The 24,603-nt window shown below is 40.3% G+C and overlaps 1 protein-coding gene across 2 annotated transcripts in view; it reads left to right on the top strand.

The window, feature by feature from the left end:
* Positions 1 to 24,603, top strand: part of LOC126180190 (cingulin-like) — a 469,194-nt gene that overhangs the window by 96,087 nt on the left and 348,504 nt on the right. For both annotated transcript variants that reach the window (XM_049924674.1, XM_049924673.1), the window contains exon 3: positions 20,391 to 20,588. In XM_049924674.1, the coding sequence (XP_049780631.1) occupies positions 20,391 to 20,588 (198 nt within the window). The remainder of the gene's footprint in view (positions 1 to 20,390; positions 20,589 to 24,603) is intronic.

The following is a 24,603-nucleotide window of genomic DNA, read 5'->3' as shown; positions in this document are numbered from 1 at the left end:
CACTGAATCATTTACTACATTTTAATACTGTCCCATTCTGCTGCATTACAAGCACTACTCTCAAGCCAACACCCAAGTGTGATGCACTCCTTGCAGCCTCAGGTGGTCATATTTCTGGCAGATGGGCTCATTCATGTCCAGTGTCAAATGATACAAAAGAGCTGTTATGCATTACCAAGAGATGGTTCACTGTTAAAATTTTGCGATCGTAAATTACAAGTAGAACCAAACAAAACATTACTTTGGCCCACTTATATCTTATAAAATTTCATGACAGTCCAAACAGAGAAATTTGAAGTCAAGTGTAGGCTAATACCAATAGTCATTCTTAGCGTGTATAATTCATGAATAGAATAGGAGAGAGTGAAATGGGGAAATGGTAGTGGTATACTCTCTGTGCCACACCATAAAGTGGTTGACAGAGAGTAGATTTGTTAACATTTATAACTTTACTTTTTTTTTACAGGTAACTGGATCCATATTTTCTGAGGATATTCATAAAAAAACTGAAGTACTGCTGAACTTAATCTTCTTGATTGAGTTAGTTTTATTACTTTTTCTCACTATTTGGTTATCATTAAATACGGGGCAATCTTGTAAAATCTCACAGTTTTCCTTTGATAAAACTATGTAACCAAGCAAGGTGGCATAGTGGTTAGCCTACTGGACTCAAATTTGGGAGGACGACAGTTCAAATCCTCATCTAGCCATTCAGATTTAGATTTTCTGTGATTTCCCTAAACTGCTCCTTTGAAAAGAGCATGCCCAGTTTCCTTCCCCATTCTTTCATAATTCAAGCTTGTGCTCCATTTTTAATTACCACTCTCTCAGTGACATCTCAATCTTTGTTCCTTTTTTAAAATTATGTAGCAGTGCTAACGATGATTTACACATCATTTTGAATTATAATACTTGTGAGTAATGTGCGTATACCACACTTTAGATAGCAGTCACTTGCTTCATGAGAATATCTTTGCTTATGAATGAATATTATAGAACTAATAGTTTCTCTAAATCTGTTGGCGTTTTTATACTTTGTTTCATTCTTGTAAGGCATGGAAAACTTCATAACAGATGAAAAACATGATAACTAATATGAAACTTCCTGGCAGGTTAAAACTGTGTGCCGGACCGAGACTCGAACTTAGGACCTTTGCCTTTCACGGGCAAGTGGTAGAGTTCTTGCCTGTGAAAGGCAAAGGTCTCGAGTTCGAGTCTCAGTCTGGCACATGGCTTTAATCTGCCAGGAAGTTTCAAAACAGCGCACACTCCACTGCAGAGTGAAAATTTCATTCTGGATAACTAATACTTGTTCAGTACTGAACAATTTATTTGTTTTTTCAATCTTCTTTGGCATAAAATGTATTTAGCTATTTGTCTCAGGTGATTAAAGGCAAAAATACAGTAAGATAAAAAGTTAAACATCAGTTGTTGCTATGTTATGTGGTTTGCATCTGCATAAGGCTTTCTTTGCTTTTGTGAAATATTTTACCTGACTGTTTGTATATATATCTAGCTTTTTTCAAGTTACAGTGCTAACACTTGCTAGTAAATACACAATTTTATCTTTACTTACACAATGGCAGAATGTTCATAATTCAGGAGGAAAGGAGATCATTCACTAAACAGTAGAAGTGTTGAATCATTGACATGCACACATAAAAGTAAATGACAACTTGAGAACATAAAAGTAAATGAAAAATGAAAAATCCTCTGATGAGCAGCATTACAAACACAAACACACACACACACACACACACACACACACACTTACATCTGTGCACCTACGTTATGCTGGATGGACAGGACAGACATTGTCTGTGACATATAGTTTGTGTCTATCTTGAAACATCTGCCACTATAGCACCTTTGATGCTCTGCCATGGATCAGACAAACATGATATCATTCTTGCTGCATTTATTTGTATACATTCACCATCCTTTCTTAGACATGCTTGGCATGGGTCCCACATAAACACATCAAAAAAGTTTTGCATCACCCCAGTTTCCAGAACTCCTGAAGATAGACGTTGACTGTGGATATTGTATCAAAGACACAGTCCCTTTGACTGTTCAGACATGTCACTAAACTCACCCAAACACGTAAACAACCATGCATGAGCAGTACCTATTAGACAGAGGGAGTCCGACAGCTGATCAGTTCCAGTCATTCCACCAGGAAAGAGATACACGGCTTGTGTTGTCTGTAGTTCAACCATCCCTAGACTGTCAATACTGCAGTTCTATTGCATCCACATTACTTTGTGCCAGGAAGGGCTCTTCAATGAGGGAAGTGTCCAGGCATCTTGGAGTGAACCAAGCGATGTTGTTTGGACATGGAGATACAGAGTGACAGGAACTGTCGATGACTTGCCTTGCTCAGACCGCCCAAGGTCTACTACTGCAGTGGATGACCACTACGTATGGATTATGGTGGAGAGGAACCCTGACAGCAATGCCACTATGCTGAATAATGGTTTTTGTGCAGCCCAAGGACATCATGTTATGACTCAAACTGTGTGTAATAGGCTGCATGATGCGCAACTTCACTCCCAACGTCCATGGCGAGGTCCATCTTTGCAACCACGACACCATGCAGCATGATACAGACAAGCCCAACAACATGCCGAATGGACCACTCAGGATTGGCATCATGTTCTCTTCACCAATGAGTGTTGCATATGCCTTCAACCAGACAATTGTCGGAGAGGTGTTTGGAGGCAACCCGGTCAGGGTTGTCCAGTGAGAGTGCAGCAAGGTGGAGGTTCCCTGCTGATTTGAGGTGGCACTATGTGGGGCCAACGTACACCGCTGGTGGTCATGGAAGATGCCATAATGGCTGTACAATATGTGAATGCCATCCTCGGACCGAAAGTGCAACCATATCAGCAGCAAATTGGTGAGGCATTCGTCTTCATGCATGACAATTCGCTCCCCCATCATGCACACCTTGTGAATGACTTCCTTCAGGATAATGACGTTGCCCGATTAGAGTGGCCAGCATGTTCTCCAGATATGAACCCTATTGAACATGCCTGGGATAGATTGAAAAGGGCTGTTTATGGATGACATGACCCACCAACCACTCTGAGGGATTTACACTGAATCACCACTTGCGACGATCTGGACCAACTGTGCCTTGATGAACTTGTGGATAGTATGCCAGGACGAATACAGGCATGCATCAATACAAATGTGCTACTGGGTATTAGAGATACCAGTGTGTACAGCCACCACCTCTGAAGGCCTTGCTGTACGGTGGTACAACATGTAATGTGTGGTTTTCATGAGCAATAAAAAGGGCAGAAATGATGTTTTTGTTGATCTCTATTCCAATTTTCTGTACAGGTTCCAGAACTCTCAGAACTGAGGTGATGCAAAACTTTTTTTGATGTGTGTATTTGAGCAATTTCCTAGGATGAGTCTCATGAGTGATTTGTAAGCAGTCTCCTTTGTAGACAGATTGAAGTTTCCTAGCATTGTACACTTCAGGACCAAACAAACTGCCAAATATATAACACAGTTCAGGTATGAAAAGTAAACTGATCACTGCAGAATCTGTTAAATTTCTTGGAGTGATTATAAACAAAAACTTGTCATGGGCTGATCATGTGGATTGCTTACTAAAGTGCTGTAATAGTTTTGGTTACTTACCTGTTATTATCACTTCTAAGACACAGCATAATTTTTGGGGGTGTTGAGAAAGCAAACCCCCTCAGAGTGTTCAGATTACAAAAGAAAATTATCAGAGCTATGCCTGGAACAAACAATAGACGATAATGCAAACCCTTATTTGTAAGCCTCGACTTACAAGCAGTTCCTTTCTATGTTTATGTGTGAAACACTTCTCTTTGAGCTACAAAACCCAAATTATTTTGAAGAAAATTCGTTTTCACTGTCTTATGAAACAAAGGAAAGTACTCCATTTACATGGCTTTGAAGCTTTACAATAAAATATGGTCAAAGTTCAAGGACTGCAAGCTAGAACCCACTGGAGGAAATACTGAAAAGTATTTAAAAATAAATGTTACTACAGTGTGGTTGATTTTATAAATGAGGAAAACAAGTAGGACATATTAAATTCCCCCTTCCCCCCCCCCCCCCCCCCTACGTGTATGCATATGTTCTCTTTTAATGAAGGTATATGTTCTTTTTGTATATGTCCATATTTATGAACAACAGAAACAAACAAGAAAAATACTTAAAATGAATCATTTTAAACCATTGTGGAGAATTTTAAGAAACAAGAAGAAATGTAGCTTGTATTTATCTTTTTATATTGTAATGTGCTTCTGGGTGCATGCGTATGGAATAGAATAGAATAGAATATTTTTTTATTAGCCTTTCAGTATTTTTCATACAATTGGCTTCGTCAAAGTTTACAGAGGGTTTTAGTTTCAGTACGATATTCAAATAGTTACAGAAAGGGGAGAAAAGGAACTAATGATCTTTTTTTCAGCATTATGTAAAACAATGTTTTATACAATAATTAAATACACACATAAGAAAAGAATCACAATAAATAACTAGCTCATATAATATCAAAATATTTTCTTCATAACTTTGGTAAAACATGTATTTTGATGATTACTTTCTAAGAATTCTTCAGTTGTATAGAATTCGTTGTTTTTTAGCCCGGTTTGCAATGTATTCTTATATTTATTTAGTGGCACTGTACGAGCTGAGCATGGCAACTCATTGAAAATTTTATGCTTAAGTACTTATAGTTATTATGGACTACAGCAAGTCTTGTGGAAGGCAAGTCCAGCAGGTGACTGTTTCTTGTACTGTGTGCATGCACGTCACATCTCATGTTCATTTTTTTTCAGATTTTCTCTGGCATATATTAAACAGTTATATATGTACATGCTTGGCATTGTCATTACGCCAAGAGATTTAAAATAATTTCTGCAGGACTCTCTGGGTGCTAACCCTTCCATGCACTTGATTGCTTTCTTCTGCCATCTGAAAATACATTCAGCCCCTGGGGAGTTACCCCAAAGCAGTATTCCATATTGAAGTTGGGAATGAAATAAATCATGGTATGAGTGGAGTAGCAATTGCTTGCTCACACTGTTTCTTAATTTATACAATAAGAAAAGTACTCGTGCTAGTTTAGACATAGATAATTGGTGTGTCCTTCCCATGAGAGCTTTTGGTCTACGATTAGTCCAAGTAATTTCACTGTTTTGTTTTAATTTTTAGTTACTTTGAGATGAAATATTATTTCTTGTGTTTTTGTTTGATTTATGCACAGCTGGTTAGCCTGACACCAGTAATTAGCCATTTGCGTCATTTCTCTATTTTTGTCCAGTACACTCTGCAAGTTCTCTCCTGTACTTATTAATGTCATATCGTCAGCATATAATATGTTCTTACATGGTATGTAATTCGAGAAGTCATTAACATAGTCAATGAACAGAAAAGGTCCAAGAACAGAGCCTTGGGGTATTCCTCTTTCTATAGGGAGTATTTCTGACCTCTGCTTATTTGTATATACAAGTTGTAACCTATTGCTTGGATAAGATATGAATAGACAGAGTGTATCATCTTCAATGCCATAGTATTTTAACTTTTTTGTGAGTATGTCTTGTGACAGTGAGTCAAATGCTTTACTTAGGTCAATAAGTGTTCCAGACATTGATATCCTTTTTTCATACCCTTCATAAACATTGCTCACCAAAGCTTCTACTGCTTTTACAGTTGATAGGTGTGACCTGAAGCCAAACTGTTGTTCATTAAAAATTTTGTTGGTTTCAAAATACCTGTATATCTGCTTATGCACACAATTTTCTACTAACTTGGATATGATTGGTACTATTGAAATGGGTCTGTAGTTATTTGGGAGGTTTATTTCACCTTTTTTATACACAGGCAATGTAACTGTGAGCTTAAGACAGTCGGGGAATATTCTTTCATCAAGTACTCTGTTTTATAGTGAGAGAAGTGGCATTTCAATTTCTTTTGCTATACATTTTATGATGAGATTACTGAGTCAATAGTAATCTTCTGTTTTGGAACTACTTAATTTGTTTATTGACTTATGAATATCATTTAATGTGATTCGGATCCAAGTGAACTTCTCACTTCTTGTCTGTTTGGCACTAGTGAGCAATGCTTCTGCATCAGAGGCAGAATTGATGGGTGGGGTGGTGATGCTATTTACAAAATATTCATTGAGAATATTGCAGTCAATAGGGATACTCCTTTATTTATTGGTGTTATTAATTTCCCTTTTAATGACAGTCCAGGCCGCTTTATATTTATTTTTAGAGTTTAAAATATATTCATCATATGCACGGCACTTAGCAATTTTTATTTCTAATCTGTAAAGGTTTCTCATTTTAGTGTAATTTTCCTTGTCTCTATCACTGTTATGAGATTTGTCTTTCATAATCATTGGTAGTATTCTGAGTTTTTTAAGTTGTGGGATGTACCACTTGTTAGTATTTTGTTGCTTATGAGTAATATTACTCTGGTACCTTTTGGTTACCAAGGGGCATGTCATTTCTACTATATGATTGATCTCTGTCAGGAGAATGGAAAAACATTTATTAATCGTTTTCTTGTTATCCATTACATGAGTCCAATCCATTTCTTTTAACTGGTTTATCATTTTGTTTACATTGGATTCACCTAGAATTCTATATGTCACTTATCTCTCTGTAGAACTGAAGGCTGACTTTTCTATTTGAAGCCATAGCCCTGCGTGATCTGATATTCCTAATTCTATTACATCACATTGTATGGAGTCTCTTTGTACATTGCTAATTATGTTATCAAGACATGCGTTTAGTCTAGTGGGTTTTTCATGTAGACAGTAATAGTTTAATGACTTCAGAGTGTTAATCATATGAATTACATTTTTTTCTCTTTGCCCTTATATCTATGTTAATATCACCTACAATTACAATTCTATGCTGTATATATTTTGACAACAGCAATATTAAAGTATTAATTTTTTCTATAAATACTATCTCATCAGAGCCTGGGATTCGATAGATTGAGACAATTACAGTTTTCTGTTCGTGCATTACCACACCAGCTACTTCTATTGTAACTTCAAAGCATATTCTACTAAGGTCTATAACTGAGTAATGCAATTCAAGGTTACTTTTGACATATATTGAGACCCCACCATGTGTAATACTTTTCCAACAGTAGCTTGTAACTAACAAATATCCAAGAGGAACACACAAGTCTATTTCAGTGTCTTTCATCCAGTGTTCATTGATGCATAGAACACTGCAGTTGATTTTATCGAGCCTGTATTGTAATTCATTGATTTTACACCTAAGAGATTGTACATTTATATGAAGGAGGAGGAAACTGTCACTGCTACATAACGGTATTCTACTTTCACAGAACCTTCTGTATTCATTTATTTTCGCTACATGATCTACGGTTGCACAATTATCTGAATGAATTAGACTGCTGCAGTTACCAGTTAATGTGGTTTCTACTTTTCCTTCATCTGTAATGTCGTTTTCTCTAAACAAGGAGGTGGACAGTCATGCTCTGTGGGACTGTCTTTTAAGACAAGGCTGCTGCGTGCTCGTATTTCATTTACAACTTTGTTTATCTCCTGACACAAAAATGTTTTCCCACGGTAATGTAGATGCTCACCATGCTCAGTGTGCAAATTTCTTTCAAGTTTGCTAATATCCACTACATATCATTTAGCAGAAATGGAACATAGTTATTTGATTTTAATATTTGTTTTACAAATCTCTTTGTTAACACATTAATTATAGATCAAGTCATGTCTATGAGGTATCGTCACAACAATAGTGTTTTCCATATTACTTACATCTAAAAAATGTTTCGTACCTGTTATACACTTTTTGACTTCATTATGTGCTACATCATTTGCACCAGTCACACAGACAACAAAGTCACTGTCCCTTGTTGTATACTTGTATTCTGAGATGTCTTCAACAATATTTTCTGTCCTCGCACCAGGTTTTACGATGCCAGTTACACGAAGATCCGTATTCACATCCTGTAGAATATTTGCTAGCTTTCTTCCATGTCTGTCCACTAGAAAAAGCACATTGTGTTTCTTTGTTCGCTGTTGGTGAGGTTTTCGCAGCTTCTTACACTGTTATTATCTTCGTGTTGGGTGGCTTGTTCACTTTCAATGTTTATTGAGTTGTTTGTGCACGAGATTAGGTTTGTGGTTTTTTTGGCTATAGTGATGGACCAGGTACTGAAAACTGCAACTTATCATGATAATACACTTTTATTAAGGTTCGTATAATTACAGAAACACAAGAAAAACAATGCACAATTTCACGACACGTGGCAGACGGGACTGCCAAAGAAGCTCGAGTCTCCAAAGGCCGTTTACTCTGCACTTCGCCGGTGAAGTTACTGGCTGTCGACTGTCGGCATAGAGCCTCCCTCCCCCCCCCCCCCCCCCCCAGGAGTGCGGAGTACTGGGGGAAGGACATGGTGTTGTGGGATGCTCACTGGCTGATAGCAGCGTGTGCTAAGAGTCCATACTGTCTGTGCAGGGTGGACTAGCGCTCGTATAGTCCGCGATCCAGTGGGGGTGGGGGTGGGGGGGGTGGGGGGGCGGACTGGTCAACCTGCACGCATGAACTGGACTGGCACAGGAGATGTCGTCATTGCAGTACCGGCAGAGAGGGGGATGCCAATCTTGAGCATCCCGTCGGTGCTGAACATTGCAGCTATGGCAGCCGTATCCACCCTATTTGGGATAGGGACTGTGAAGTGTCCCCTATGCGGAGGACGATGATGGATCCCTCGTGGAGCTGCAAGGAAAACTCGTCGCGTGGGCACTCAGAGGCGTTGATTGTGATGCAAATTTCGTCAACAGTGGATGTAGGGGGCACTAGGGGGGGATGGGGCGAAAAGTAACGTAGTTCAGGAGAAATATTGGAACACTCTGTGGACAGTGTAATGTCACATGCAACATGAGGTTGAGCCTGAGGTTGTGTATTGTCACACGCAGTGCCTGTTTGAAATGAGGGTAGAGTATCATCGTACGCAACCACTGAGTTTCCCACAGGTGTAGGGTCGGTGCACATACAATCATGGTGGGGCGCAGGGGAGTGGGTGGTCTGTGTGGGGTTGGGGTCGTCACCATCTGATGGAAGAACACTCGACTCGGTGGGGTGGGATCGTCCAGGCTGGTTTCACGTGTCGGAGGAAAACTGTCTGCTGGCGACCACTGACGAGAATGTCCATAGTATTGTCAGTGCAAGCCACTACTCGATGCGGGCCAGAGTAAGGTGGCTGTAATTCCAGTTTGACTGTGTCATCCCATAACATAACGAACTCTCAAGAGTCCAGTGCTGCATGCAGGAACACCCGAGGACGGGTATGTGGTCACGGAGGAGGCATGCGGATCGTGGCTATGTGTGTCCAGACACCCTCAACTAGCATGGGGAGGTCGGATAGGTCAGCGAATGCTTCATTGTTGACAAACTCTGTGGGGAGGACTAGGGTCTCGCCATACAGGAGCTCTGCGAGTGAAGCCTGGAGGTCTGTCTTGTAAGCCGTGCGTATTCCTAGCATAACCCAGGGAAGGGCATCGTACCACTCACCGCCGTGGCACATGAGTGCCGCTTTCAGTGTCCTGTGCCACCGTTCGACCAGTCCATTGCTCTGGGGGTGGTAAGCCGTAGTGCGGAATCTATCCACCCCACAGAGGACGCAGAGTTTGTTAAACAGCAGGGCTTCAAACTGTCTTCCCTGGTCGGTGGTGATGGATGTAGGACAGCCAAATCGAGCTATCCAGGAGGATACAAATGCGCATGCTACAGAATCTGCTGTGATGTCCTGCAGGGGTATTGCCTCCACCCAATGTGTAATGCGATCAATGAAGGACAGGATATACCTGTAACCATCAGACATGATGGAAGCAGCTTTTCGGGAAGTTGAATTTACCTAGATTGGGTTGTGTGTGCCTGCCAACTTTGCTGCGCTGGTGCTATAAACAAGCATGAGCCCAAGTACGACAATCCCTCTTCACACCTGGCCACAAAAAGCGTTCTGTAACCAGGTGTGTAGTAGCCTTAGCACCAGGATGTGCCAGGTTATGTAAAGTAGTGAGCACTTGGCGACGCAGTGGAGGGGGAACAACAGTTCGAGCGGTGCCCATGGATGTATCACACCACAGTGGCTTGGCCGAGCCTGGTAGGTTGCACAAAATGATCTGAAGGGAAATATCTGGGTCCTGTCGGAGGTTGTGCAATTCGGAGTCACTGTCCTGTAAGTGGGCCAATTCATCGAAATTAATGGTGGATAAAATTGCAGTGATATGTGATAGGTAGTCAGCCACCACATTTTATGAACCTCTAATGTAATGGATATCTGTTGTGTATTGGCAAATTAAGTCCATTTGCCGGAACCTACGTGGGGGAAGGTCAGTAGCGGGGTTACGGATAGCCTCAGCTAGGGGGCGGTGGTCCGTGAAAATTGTTATATTCCTTCCTTCAATGTCTGTGCAGAAATATTTTACAGCTTCATAAACTGCAAGCAATTCTCTGTCAAATGCTGACCATTTACATTGAGCTGTAGATAGTATTTTGGAAAAAAACCAGAGTGGTTGAGTCGTGTCATTGACATGCTGTTGGAGGACTGCACCGATTGCGAAATTACTTGCATCTGCTGTAATCGAGGTGCAGGGATCTGGCAAAGGGTGAGCGAGAGTGACACCACATGCTAATGCTGATTTAAGGTCTTCAAAAGCTCTCACCATGTTGTCAGACCACGGTACTCGGCGACTGCCTGAGGTTTGTTTCCCGGCCAATGCATCAGTCAAAGGGGCTTGAATTGCTGCCGACATCGGCAGGTTATGACGGTAGAAATTGACAGTTCCTAAAAATCGGCATAATTCACGAAATGACACTGGGAGGGGTAGCTCGCGAATGCAGTCAACCCACTCCTGCGGGGGGCATATACCATCTGAGGAGACGGTGTACCCCAGAAAAGAGACAGTGGTGCAGCGGAGTTGTGACTTGTCATTACTGATCTTGACTCCGTTATGTGGCAATAAGTCCTGTATCATGGCCAGGTGGAGTTCATGTTCTCTGTCAGAGGGGGAGAAAATTAGTATGTCATTGAGGTATGCATAGTAATATGTGCAGTTAAAAAGAAGTGAGTCTATAAAATGCTGCCAAGTTTGGGCCACGTTTTTGAGACCATAACGCATGTAACAAAATTCGTACAGGCCAAAAGGTGTGATCACTGCTGTCTTTGGTATGTCACTCTGTTCTATTGGTATCTGTAAATATGCCTTGCAGCAGTCCAAGACACTGAAGATGCGTGCTCCACTAAGTACTTGCGCAAAGTCTTGTATGTGAGGAATCGGGTAATTGTCTAATACCGTCCGCGCGTTGAGGCAACAATAGTCGCCACAGAGGCGCACAGTGCCGTCCTTTTTGGGGACTAAATGTATGGAGGAGGACCAGTTACTGTCCGATGGGCGAACAATACCTGCCCGTAGAAGTTCCTCCACTGCGGCTTTAGCAAGGCGTAGTTTATGTGGTGGCAGTCGACGCACTTTATGGTACACTGGAGGCCCATCTGTCGTGACAATTTTGTGTGTCGTGCCATTTGTGATAGTGTTCAGCTTGGCTGGCGAACTCACTCGGGGGCCATCATGAACGGGAATCGGTAGCATGCAAGAGTCACTAACCTGATGTGCCGGGGAAGCTGTCTGCGTCGGTGGAAACAAAGTTCCACGAGGCGCATCTCCGGTGTTAGATGGTGGCGGCGTTGTCAGGCGTTGTACGAGGCATGTGCTTCGGTGAGGCTTGCATAGCCAATGATCTGGCATGGTTCCGTTTGGTGTTGTGAGCACGGAGATCGTCGACTGCAGGGCGTTCGGGCTGGAGATGGGCAACGGAAGTTGTGAGGCTGTCCGCCAATGAAGAGCACTTGATGGGAGCTGTGTCGAAGTCGTCAGGCAGCTGAAGGGAAGGGGGGGGCCGAAGAGGTAACTGAAGATGCAATGTGCGTGGACGAGGCATGGTGCGATGATGTGGCTGACTGAAGATCTGGAGACAATCCCAAGTGGAAAAGGAAGTCAATGCTTAATACTGGATCTTTGACATCAGCCACGTAGAAGGACCAAGTGAACTGTTTGTCAGGTATGAGTTTATGAGTTCAATAGGTAACTTGGCCAAACCCTCGACATGAAGTATCGACTTATTTGCTGCTCGAAGGGACAGTTTAGTTGGTGTCATGTTCTTTACAGAAAATGTGGGCAGTATGACACTAACATCTGCTCCGGTATCGACGAGAAATTTCCGGTGCGAACCTACATCCAAGGCGTACAGACGTCCTCATGAGGTGGGGGATCTGACAGAATGCAATGTCTGTGGGGGCCCCTGCATGTATCGGCAGGCCGTGGCGCCTACTGCGGCCCGTGTGCGGCATTTGGGAACACGCAGGGCGGACGGCAGTTGCGAGCGGCATCCCTGAAAATGGTGTGAAACCAGCATATGCGTGAGTCAGCTGTACTCGTCCCACCAGCCGAAGCGTCAGGCGAGGGGAAGGCGGGGCGGGCAGGCGCTAGCCCGGTTGGGGTGGTGAGAGGCTGTTGCCGACCCACTGGTGGTTCCCGGTCTTGGCCGCTAGATGGCTGCTGTTCCGTGTGCTGTCCGCGATACGCACGCGTCTGGCCTCTACCGCCCGACGGTGGAAGTATACCCACAGGATTACCAACCTCGGCGGTATTAGGCACTGTGCTGCGCGGGGGGGGAGGTGGCTGTGTCAAATAATGGCGTATGCCTGGTCCGCCAGCCGTAGTTTATCCTCAAGTGATGCTGCGGTATGTGGAAGCAAATGTAACTGTAGGTCCAGTGACAGCTTCACCAACCACAATGCCCAGAGCGCTAAGTTTGGCAAGATCACGGTGCACACCTGTGCACGCAAGCGTCACCACAACTGTGAGGGTGTTTTGTCTCCTAAAGTCTCGTCGTAAATTATTTTGTGGATCATATCGGCTGGCAGACAAGAGAGGTGTTTGATGAGTAATGCACGAGCAGAGGCATATTTGTTGCTCTTAGGTGGGTTCAGCAATAAGTCACTGATGAGATCAGGGTGGTTGTGCAGGTGGTTCACTAAACACACGAAACGAGTGCAGTCGTCTGCAATACCGTGTACGTCCAACATGTTGTCCACCAAGGTAAACCACATTAACTGGGCTGTAGGAGAGGCACGAAACATACGGGGATTCTGCACGGTGTTCACTGGTGCGAAATGTGCCTCAGTGACGGGCGAAGTGTTGCATTGAACGTCCGTTAGCTGTGTAGGCGAGACGTGGCATCCAGTCCTTGTAGGCACGGAATCTGTATGGCCACATGATGGCAGGTGCGGGCGGATCAACTGCTGGTACAGCCGAAATCTCGAGCAGAGGCGCGAGATCGCGATTGAGTGCCGAGTGACGGGGCGGAACCACGGCAGATGCGTCACCCGAGGTGTGCGTGGGGCGGCAGGACAGATAGGTGTATAAATGGTCCAGCATGGTTGGCGCAAGTGTCCCTTCAACCAGCGCAAAGGGGGACACGTTAAACGGCGGCTGTAGATGTGGACCCAGAAACTGGACAGCCGCATGGTCCATGTTGTGCGGTAGAAACTCGGGGTTTCCAGGGTCCTGTGCTGGAAGAGCGTTCTGTCGGGCGTAGAATGCCGTAGAAGGTGTCCGCAACGATGTGTACAGCGCCTGGTGTGGTATGCCGGCAGAGGTTAGAGTCCTCCGGCCAGGCGAGGCAAACACGGGAGATACGAACATTACCGGTGTATTAGTAGCACACGGGGTGAGCAAGGCACTTTTTTAGTCATTTTGTTTTGCATTACACGAGAAATAGTTTTTGAATTGTTTACACACTTTAGGCCACTGTTTTCACTTTGAAGGGCATTTGAGTTAGGCCTATTTATGCAGCTTTTACCATTACTTTCACTGGAATTTGAGTCCGGCCTATTTATGCAATTTTGACCATCACTTTCACAAGTGATATCTCATCTCAGTATATCAGCAACTAGCTGAAGACTTTTTAATTGTTCATTTAACTTTTCGATTTCACCTTTGCTGTTATTACAAACACTATTTTTTACAACGTAGCTGTAGCTTTTTGTCTCGTTAATATTAATCACTTCTGCACTTGACGCGCTTTCCCTTAAATTTTGTACAGCTTCCCAATCTGTTGTAGTTCCTACCTCTTTCGTCAGCTGAACATGTAAGGCAGACTCGCATGCTCCACAACAAAACTTAATTTGCTCTTTCGAATTTCTCACAAGATGTATTTCACTGTTGCTTAGACCAACACAATCACTGTGAAACTGTTTTCTACACCATAATCCACAGATCACAAATATTTCTGTGGTTTTTATTAATTTATTGCACTTAAGACACAATTTACTCTTCTCACTCGGTGCCATCTTGAAGAATGGGACCATATACTTTCTTTTCATGTATCTTTTTTTTATGTATACCAATGTAGGCATAAAATTATTCATTGATGAGTCACCAATGTTTATATCAAATGATTGTGTATAACCTGTCATGTGACAATAAAGATTTTATTCTATTTTGTTCTAACTTCCTGCCAGTACCTATATTCTGAATTGTGCCACTTGCTTTACTCTTGACTGAGCCAGTGTGCTTCTCCTTTTCACATGTACAATTTTTTACCCTCAGGTATTTGTGTGAACTGGGTGATTTGAACTGCAATTCACAGAATACTGTGGTTTCTCATTTACCGAAGTCCACAATATTACCTTTCTGAAAATTTAAGGCAAACATTATAGATTACTGCATAATCTCTGCTCTGGCTGAGGTTTCTGTTACATTGTCTGTGAGGCCATTAATATACACGATGAACAACAAGGGTCACAAAACAACTCTGTTGACTACATGTGAAGTTACTTCTATGTCTGCCATCTTTATATCTGATGCAACATACTACATCTTCCCTACCAATAAATCCTCAATATCATCGCAAATTTTGCTTGATATCCCATATGATCATATTTTTATAATTAGCAAAACTGTGGTACAGTATTGAGTCAAATGCTTTTCAGGAGTCAGAAATACTCTGCTGAGTACTGTTGCTTTCAGGAAGTCTTGTGAGAAAAGAACAAGTTAGGTCTTGCAGACCAATGCAGGTTGGTATAGAGGAAGTTGTTCTGTGTGAGGTATCTCATTATGTATGAGCTTGTAATATGTTCTAAGATTCTACAGCAGGAGAAAGACAAGGATATTAGATGGTAGTTTTGTCGATTGCTTCTACTGCCTTTCATGGAGACAGGTGTGACATGTCCTTTATTCCATCTACTGTGCACAGTTTCTTGTTTGAGGTTCTGGTTTCTATATAGTATTACGGTTGAAAGGCTGGCTAACATAGCTATAATAGCCATAATTTGGTATAGAATTTGATAGGGATTTAATTGGACTGTGGAGCTTTGTTCAGTTTTAGCAGTTACAGTAAGGCATTTAGTGTACTATATATTTTACCTTTAATCATGTGAGACAAGCAGCAAAACATGTTTTGTATCAAAGAAGATCAAGAAGACAAAGTCTAGAAATGTCAACAAAGTTGCAGCAAATAATATTACTACAGTATTCATTCACGAGCAGAGACCTTCTCATGAATCACCTGACTGCTATCTAATGCTAAAAAGAAAAGTCTATTATATGCACGTTACTCAGAAGTAATACAACCCTCACATGACAGGACAGGTGCTAAGAGACAATGATGTCTAAGCCATCATTAGCACTGCTGAACAGTTTTAAAAAAGGAAGAAAGATTAAGAATTTAACAAGGCATTGACCATGTGGTCATTAGAAAAGGAGCACAAGCTCAATACGGCTGTGACTAATAATTATTTCATTTATCTTTGCAGTGGTACAAGAATTAAACTGGGGCAATACTCCTAGATTTTCCTTTGCAAAAAAAACATTTGAAAGTAGATTTCAGCATTTCTGATTTTGCTTTGATACCCTAAATTTCAGTTCCTGTGTTATCTGTGAGTGTCTGCCCACTAACTGCATGTGACAAGAAGTATCTGAGTTTTGTGAATGATCTTCTGATAATATTCTGCTGCAGTAATCATTGAAGGCTTCAGGCACTGCCCACTTGACAGCAAAAAATTATCTGTTCAGCATCTCCATCTATGGTCATATAATTTGTTTTACACCTTTATCCCATAGTCTATATTTCTGTGGAAGTTTCTCTGCAGTGAATGTAAACCATGGACTGTTCTACTTCATATGTGTATGTCCACTGGATGGTCAACTAAAGCTAAATATTTCAAGTTCCTCAGTGAGGTATGACATTATTACTTACTTATCTAGTTTGCTGAAAATATTAAACTTTCTACTGGTTTTAGTTCCTCTTTGTACTTTAGTAACCATTTTTGCCACAACTACCTCATGGCTACTAGTACCATTTTCATCATTTTCACTCAATAGGAACCCATTATCTCTCAACCAAATACATGCTTGAATGATTTTATTTTTGACAGCTTTTGAGACTACTGAGATCATTACAACTCAATTGTGTCATATGGATATAGTTGTACTGGATCTGGCTGTTAATTATTACCAGGATCAGAAGAAGGTGCAGCACAGGTCCCTGCTTAGTTTGTACTGTACTGGACATTTCTTTGCCGACATAGACAACTTGCTTATGGTTCTGTGGATAAGACTGCATCAGTTAAGGCTGTTGTTTGTAGTGTCATAAAAGTCATTTTTTAAAAGCGATTTATGCCCTACAGACAATCACTTCTATATAGCATCTTGTATCTTTCTTGTACTAGATTTTTGAGTAATAAAAGTTCCACTTAACTCAGCATGTAAATGGAGCATTATATAAAGCAACTGGAAATGAAAATGAAGTCCCTTGCTTCAAGACAGAGCTTAGGACAACGATGTGGGAGATGTGCACCACCGTACTAGGCGAGGTCCTAGTGGAGATTGTTTGCTGTTACCTTCCTCTGGCCATAATGGGGATGAATGATGATGATGAATACGACACAACAACACCCAGTCATCTTGGGGCAGATAAAAATCCCTGACCCCACCGGGAATCAAACCCGCGACCCCGTGCTCAGGAAGTGAGAATGTTACCGCGAGACTACGAGCTGTGGACATATAAGACAACTGTTGAACAAAAATCAAAACTGAAGAAAATTTTTTTAACAAAGACATCTGGCAAAACCACCAAAAGCAACCAATTCTGCAATTACTTGTCTTGCTATTGTGCCAGTAAACATCCCATTTTGAAAACTAGAAAATCCTATTTACAAATGTTTTTATTGAGAAGTAATGCCATCTGTCTGTTCTTACAGAGTCAAAGTTGTGTATAACTTGTGTGGACTCAGTGAACAATGGCATACTGCAGAGAACCAATGAAGATATCCTAGGGTCTCGCATATGTATTTCTGTTGCTAAAATTACTGACAGTCTTGGCAGATATATTGCAAATCTGATTGTTGGTGATTTGGACACATGCACTGTCCTGAGCTTATCTGATTTGTTCAAGACATCTTCCAAAGACTAACCAGCAAATAACTGACCATTTTGACAACAATGGGCTGAAGGTGCTTGATCCAAATGGTGAGGATGAAAAGTAGGTGGTTCTCGTCGTCTTCAGATGCCACTGCATACATGGTTGCAGTGCTTCAACTGCCTCAAGTCTTCTACCCTTGTTGTTGCATGTAACTTGTGTAACAGAGCAAGTAAGGTTAGAATTTCCTAAGGTAAATAAATTAATCTCCATGGAAAAAAAAATTTTGCTAAACCATCATAAAGGATACATGTATTCAGAGACAAACTTCCAGATGTCCTCTTTGCACCTGAACCTGTTATCTTTTGGGGCATGTGGTTAGCACCAGCAAAATGTTTTGCAGAAGAACAGCAGGTGAACGACTTCCATGTATCAGCATACAGATTTCACAGAAAATCCAGATTGCCTGATGGCAGAATTCCTGTCAACCATGTGACGAAAGTGAAATGCAGTCCCGTAACATCCAATAATGTAGAACGTTCTTTCCAGCATATAAGTTATTACTGACTGACAAGTGTCACAGGTTTTCTCTGGAAAACTAAGAAAAGCAAAGCTTTTGTTCTAAAGCCCTTTGAGCAGGTACTTGATTACTAGACCATGGATTTGCAGATAGTAAAAAATGCATTTTAGGCACCTAAAACTGGCTATATAAAACCTAAAATAGCCCATAAAAAGTATCATGCAGAAAAACTGAACATACTGTAAAATACATATTGGTGACATAAGAGCATATTACTACTCAATAAAAACAAGGATAATGAAAATATGGACACTTGCACAACACAGCAAACATTATACTACTTTAGCGTTCAAACTGACCCCAAACCTTTTTAGTTCTTCCAAGATAAAAATACAGCATAAAACACATGTAGCCACATATTGAAATTGTGTAGTACATAATTTGATAAATGTTGGATAAACTGGCAGTTACAAACTTTCAGACCATAGTTGGCTTCACAATAAGAAACTGAAACATTTTCTTGGACAACCCTAAACAACACCATGTAGCTGTAAAAAAAGTATACGTGAAGTATTTCATTGAATGACACTAATTTATGAAAATATGAGTTTTGGTTATTAGTGTTTTCTTTTTGCTTCATTTTTTAAAAATATTAATTTGAGTTGTTGAGTACATTTTATATCACATACATCTACATTTACATGGATACTCTGCAAATCACATTTAAGTGTCTGGCAGAGGGTTCCCGAACCACCTTCACAGTTCTCTATTATTCCAATCTCGTATAGCATGCAGAAAGAATGAACACCTATATCTTTCTGTATGAGCTCTGATTTCCCTTATTTTATCATGGTGATCATTCCTCCCTATGTAGGTCTGTGTCAACAAAATATTTTCGCTTTTGGAGGAGAAAGTTGGCGATTGGAATTTCATGAGAAGGTTATTTGTCAGTCTTAATTGTAATTTAATACAAGTGCTTACTAGTTTCAGCAGTTATTGGCCATCTTCAGATCTTATCAGTCCTATTACAGTGTCGCAGTTCGGTTTCCACATTTTCACTCTTCACTACTTTTTCACTCTTCGCCACTGATTCCGTATAAAGTCCTAATGGAGTTGCTGTCATTAGTTGCTTCCCTTTCCTTTCCTTTTGACCCACTCCAGCTTCAATTTACATAAAACCTGAAAATATCTGAAGGTGGTTGATAACGACTCAAACCAGTAGTCACCTTTATTAAATCACATTTATAACTGAAATACATGATTAGCTATTACTTTACAATAATTGCTGCATCTCTCCACAGACATTATGCCTACTGTTACAACTCTAAATTTAATTTATAAGGTTTTTTTTCTAAACAATAGGCATTTTTCTTTTTTTCATTTAGTGAAACATGATACTCTATGGTTGTTAAGTTTTTCAGATACTACTGAATTGTGTTATGTACTATACTATTTTGTACACAAATCAGCTGTGACATAAACTACCAAAAGATGCTCCATATCATTTATTGTTCTGTAGTGTAAGTGTAAGTGGAGTAGGGACCAAGGAGTAATTAGAATACCTTATCTGTGCATGGAAGTGCTGTACTAATTTCTCCTGTAAAGGGTTCCACTGCTCACTGTTTTGCATTAGTTAACCAATTGTCTTGGGGGAAAGGGGGGGGGGCATCAGTGCTTGTTTTTACAAATGTGCTAACATAAAGTTCCATAAACAGTTTTTACTGCCATAAGGGTTTTATAAAACCTCTTGCTACATTTCTGCTCTAAGTGTTCACTGGTAATTTTGTTAAAAATAAAAAAAAAGAAAGATATAAAATGTGGCAAAAACACAATTGTCAAGGCGAAATTTTTTGAATGATGTAATTCATTATGTGTTTGTTAACCTAAAGTAACTATCAGTGTCTCAAAATATGCTCCACTAAGACAATGCTCCCAGTCCTATAGCACTGAGTGTCAATTTTTGGCTAAAAATTTAATGACAACTATTTTACACTCATTTTATTCACTGTATTTGGTTCCCTGTACTTTCTTTTTCTGCTCCCTAAAATGGAAAATGTATTAAAAGGGCAGTATTTACAAGACATAGAAAATGTGAAACAAAAATCTTCAAATATGTTAACAATATTTGCATAAACAAGCACTCTAATCTGTCACTTCACCAAGTGTGGTTGGTTAGTAGATTCAAAATAGTAATTAGTTGTAACTTCCATCTTCATTTGCTTCCTGTGATTGTTTACACAATTTGGCATTTTTGTGTCACATATAGTTAACTATGGTAACTATCATGCAAAATGTAATATAGCAGTTATGTTAGTAAAATAATTTGTGAAATTATTGTAGACTAATTTCAGTTATGCACATCACTGAAACTAACAGTATGATTTCAGTTACACGAGTGGAATCAAAATGTCTTTCATCACTGGAAGCAAAGCTTAAGTCAGTCTCATTCACACCTTTTGATTTCTGCCGAAAAGCTGTTGACATAAATAATAATCTTGTTTCTACAATCAGTAGTATTGATCAAGAAAAACTAAAAGTATTAGACAGCGATATTCTAAAAGTTATTGAAAATTTGAAGAAAGAAAGTAAGTAATAAGCTCAAGTTTTGATAATGCACTAGAATTAATATGTACAATTATATTTAGAAATGTTTGTAACTGGTGTTCATTTGATTAATAACAATGTAAATTCTCTTACAAAGAATGACATTTCTCCTGTATCAGAGTAGGGTGTAAAATCCAAAGGAATTCAGCTAAGTTCCAGAAAAACAGAATTTTTAGTCTCTGTTTTAAATAACTTGTGTGGAAATGCTTGTAAGATTAAATATGGGAAGCCCAAAACTGAAAAAAACTCGATCACCCCAAGAAATTCTTGGTGAAGTAGTGGGAACTATATTTATGGTGAATATCATATTTATTTATTTATTCTCTTATCTTTAAGAATGTTCATACAGTCCATGTCATCAAGAGCAGCAATTAAAAAAGAAGAACAATACTATTATAGTGGGGATTAATGTGTTTATTTATTTTGTCCATCGGTCATATACAGTGCATTGTACAAGAGGATATTGCACTTGATTTAAATCTATAGTTGACAGTGAAAAGTAATCAAGAGTATATACAGAACTACACATAACGAATTGCAAAAATTACAAATTACATATGTTGAAATTCATGTAGTCACTTATTGCACAGAAGTAATAGCACTGTAGATATTCTCCAATAAATATTTCAAATGCATTTATATTTAGTATGTATTTTTATTTATTTATTTATTTATTTTAAGTCACCTGAACCTGTTCAACAGTTTTATTCACATGTAACAGGTGCCTTTCTCACACAACTCTTGTTATTTGGAAATACATGCAAGTTTACTTTTAATCTAGTATCACAATTATGCACATCATATTTATTTCTTATACTATTGTCATTGCCAATTACTTTTTTAATATACATTAGTGCACCCATAATACTTGCATAGGAATGGTAGCATTTTAAAATGTTGTAAACAATGGTTTACTTGACTGTGTAACTTTGCTCCTTGTAATGATCCTAGTGGGTCTCTTTTGGATTCAGAATACCATCACACTAGTTGGAGAATTTCCTCATAATGTAGTAAAATTTGGTTACATATTGTATACCAGTACATACTATTTTCTAATATGATGTAATTTGATGGATAAAAAATCTCCTCACCAAGCAGTGGCATGAAAACACACATACAAATGTATTGTGCCCCGCAGCAGTTGGAGAATTTCCTCATAATTTAGTAAAATGTGATTACATATTGTATACCAGTACATACTATTTTCTAATGTGATGTAATTCAATGGATATTAAATCTCCTCACCAAACAATGGCATGAAAACAAACATACAAATATATTGAAATTTGAGAGCTCCTGGCAGAAAGGTTCAAATGGCTGTGAGCACTATGGGACTTAACATCTATGGTCATCAGTCCTGGCAGAAAGGCTGAAGGGGAGAAAGAAGGGTGTTGAAAAAAAAAGTACTGGTGGGGTTTAGGAAATGGGAGAATTTGGAAAAGTCAACCGGAACATTAGGACAGTGGAGACTTACCGAATGGGATGAGAAGGAGAGACTGATTGTTGGGGACTGCACCAGAAGAGATTTGAAACCTAAGAGCTTAAAGGTGGAACATAGGGTAATATGCAAGACAGAGCCAGCTGGAGTGGCCGAGCAGTTCTAGGCACTATAGTCTGTAACCGCGTGACCGCTACGGTCGCAGGTTCGAATCCTCCCTTGGGCATGGATGTGTGTGATGTCCTTAGGTTAGTTGGTTTAAGTACCTACTGTTGCCCGCCGCCTATGGAACGTCTCTTTTCCAGTCGTCCCAGGGCAACAAGACCATTTGGGATTGGTGCCAAGCATTTGCTTGAGTCCCTTGGTGTGGAGCGTGTGGCATCCCAACTCCAGGGTTTTTACCCGCTTGCCTCCCTGGTTGCTCCAGAGGCCCAGTGTCCTTTTAGACTTGTCAGAGTACCAGAGGAGCTGCACTCCTGCGTTGGTTTTTACCTCCTTATTTTATGAGGACAGGTATACACTCGCACACCCACACATATCCATCCGCACATACACAGACACAAGCTTTTGGTCTGCTTGTGTCTGTGTATGTGCGGATGGATGTGTGTGTGTGCGCGAGTGTATACCTGTCCTTTTTTCCCCATAAGGTAAGTCTTTCCGCTCCTGGGTTTGGAATGACTCCTTACCCTCTCCCTTAAAACCCACATCCTTTCGTCTTTCCCTCTCCTTCCCTCTTTCCTAATGAAGCAGCCGTTGGTTGCGAAAGCTAGAATTTTGTGTGTATGTTTGTGTTTGTTTGTGCGTCTATCGACCTGCCAGCACTTTTGTTTGGTAAGTCTCATCAGCTTTGTTTTTAGATATATTTTTCCCACGTGGAATGTTTCCCTCTATTATTTATATCTGCCAGCGCTTTTGTTTGGTAAGTCTCATCATCTTTGTTTTTAGATATATTTTTCCTACGTGGAATGTGTCCCTCTATTATATATATATATCTGTATTTATCTGTGAGTGTATGTGTGTGTGTGTGTGTGTGTATTTTCCTACGTGGAATGTTTCCCTCTCTCTCTCTCTCTCTCTCTCTCTATATATATATCCACATCCTTTCGTCTTCCCCTTCCCTCTTTCCTGATGAGGCAACAGTTTGTTGCGAAAGCTTGAATTTTGTGTGTATGTTTGTGTTCATTTGTGTGTCTGTCGACCTGCCAGCACTTTCATTTGGTAAGTCACATCATCTTTGTCTTTATATATATATATATATATATATATATATAACAGAGGGAAACATTCCACGTGGGAAAAATATATTTAAAAAGAAAGATGATGAGACTTACCAAACAAAAGCGCTGGCAGGTCGATAGACACACAAACAAACACAAACATACACACAAAATCTAGCTTTCGCAACCAACGGTTGCCTCGTCAGGAAAGAGGGAAGGAGAAGGAAAGACAAAAGGATATGGGTTTTAGGGGAGAGGGTAAGGAGTCATTCCAATCCCGGGAGCGGAAAGACTTACCTTAGGGGGAAAAAAAATGTCTGCTTGTGTCTTGTATGTATGGATTGATATGTGTGTGTGTGCGAGTGTATACCTGTCCTTTTTTCCCCCTAAGGTAAGTCTTTCCGCTCCCGGGATTGGAATGACTCCTTACCCTCTCCCCTAAAACCCATATCCTTTTGTCTTTCCTTCTCCTTCCCTCTTTCCTGACGAGGCAACCGTTGGTTGCGAAAGCTAGATTTTGTGTGTATGTTTGTGTTTGTTTGTGTGTCTATCGACCTGCCAGCGCTTTTGTTTGGTAAGTCTCATCATCTTTCTTTTTAAATATATATATATATATATATATATATATATATATATATATATAATAGAGGGAAACATTCCACGTGGGAAAAATATATTTAAAAAGAAAGATGATGAGACTTACCCAACAAAAGCGCTGGCAGGTCGATAGACACACAAATAAACACAAACATACACACAAAACTCAAGCTTTCGCAACAAACTGTTGCCTCATCAGGAAAGAGGGAAGGAGAGGGAAAGACGAAAGGATATGGTTTCCCTCTCCTTCCCTCTTTCCTGATGAGGCAACAGTTTGTTGCGAAAGCTTGAGTTTTGTGTGTATGTTTGTGTTTATTTGTGTGTCTATCGACCTGCCAGCGCTTTTGTTGGGTAAGTCTCATCATCTTTCTTTTTAAATATATATATATATATATAGATATATATATATATATATATATATATATATATATCTGTGAGTGTGTGTGTGTGTGTGTGTGTGTGTGTGTGTGTGTGTGTGTGTGCGCGTGTGTCTGTGTGTGTGTGTGTGTGTGTGCGCGCGTGTGTGTGTGTGTGTGTGTGTGTGTGTGTGTGTGTGTGTGTGTGTGTGCGCGTGTGTCTGTGTGTGGAAATGCAAATCATGCAAATTGGCAAATGCTACACTGTCAACAGTATTGATCATTTGTGAACTTCTCTTTTCTTATATGTAAAATCAGAAATAAAAAGAGAGAGAGAGAGAGAGAGAGAGAGAGGGAGCTGCCTGTGCACAGTAATTATCAATGTGTA

This window comes from Schistocerca cancellata, chromosome 1, assembly GCF_023864275.1.
Source record: "Schistocerca cancellata isolate TAMUIC-IGC-003103 chromosome 1, iqSchCanc2.1, whole genome shotgun sequence".
NCBI classification, from domain to species: Eukaryota; Metazoa; Arthropoda; class Insecta; order Orthoptera; family Acrididae; genus Schistocerca; species Schistocerca cancellata.
This window is presented reverse-complemented; position numbering and strand designations above follow the sequence as displayed.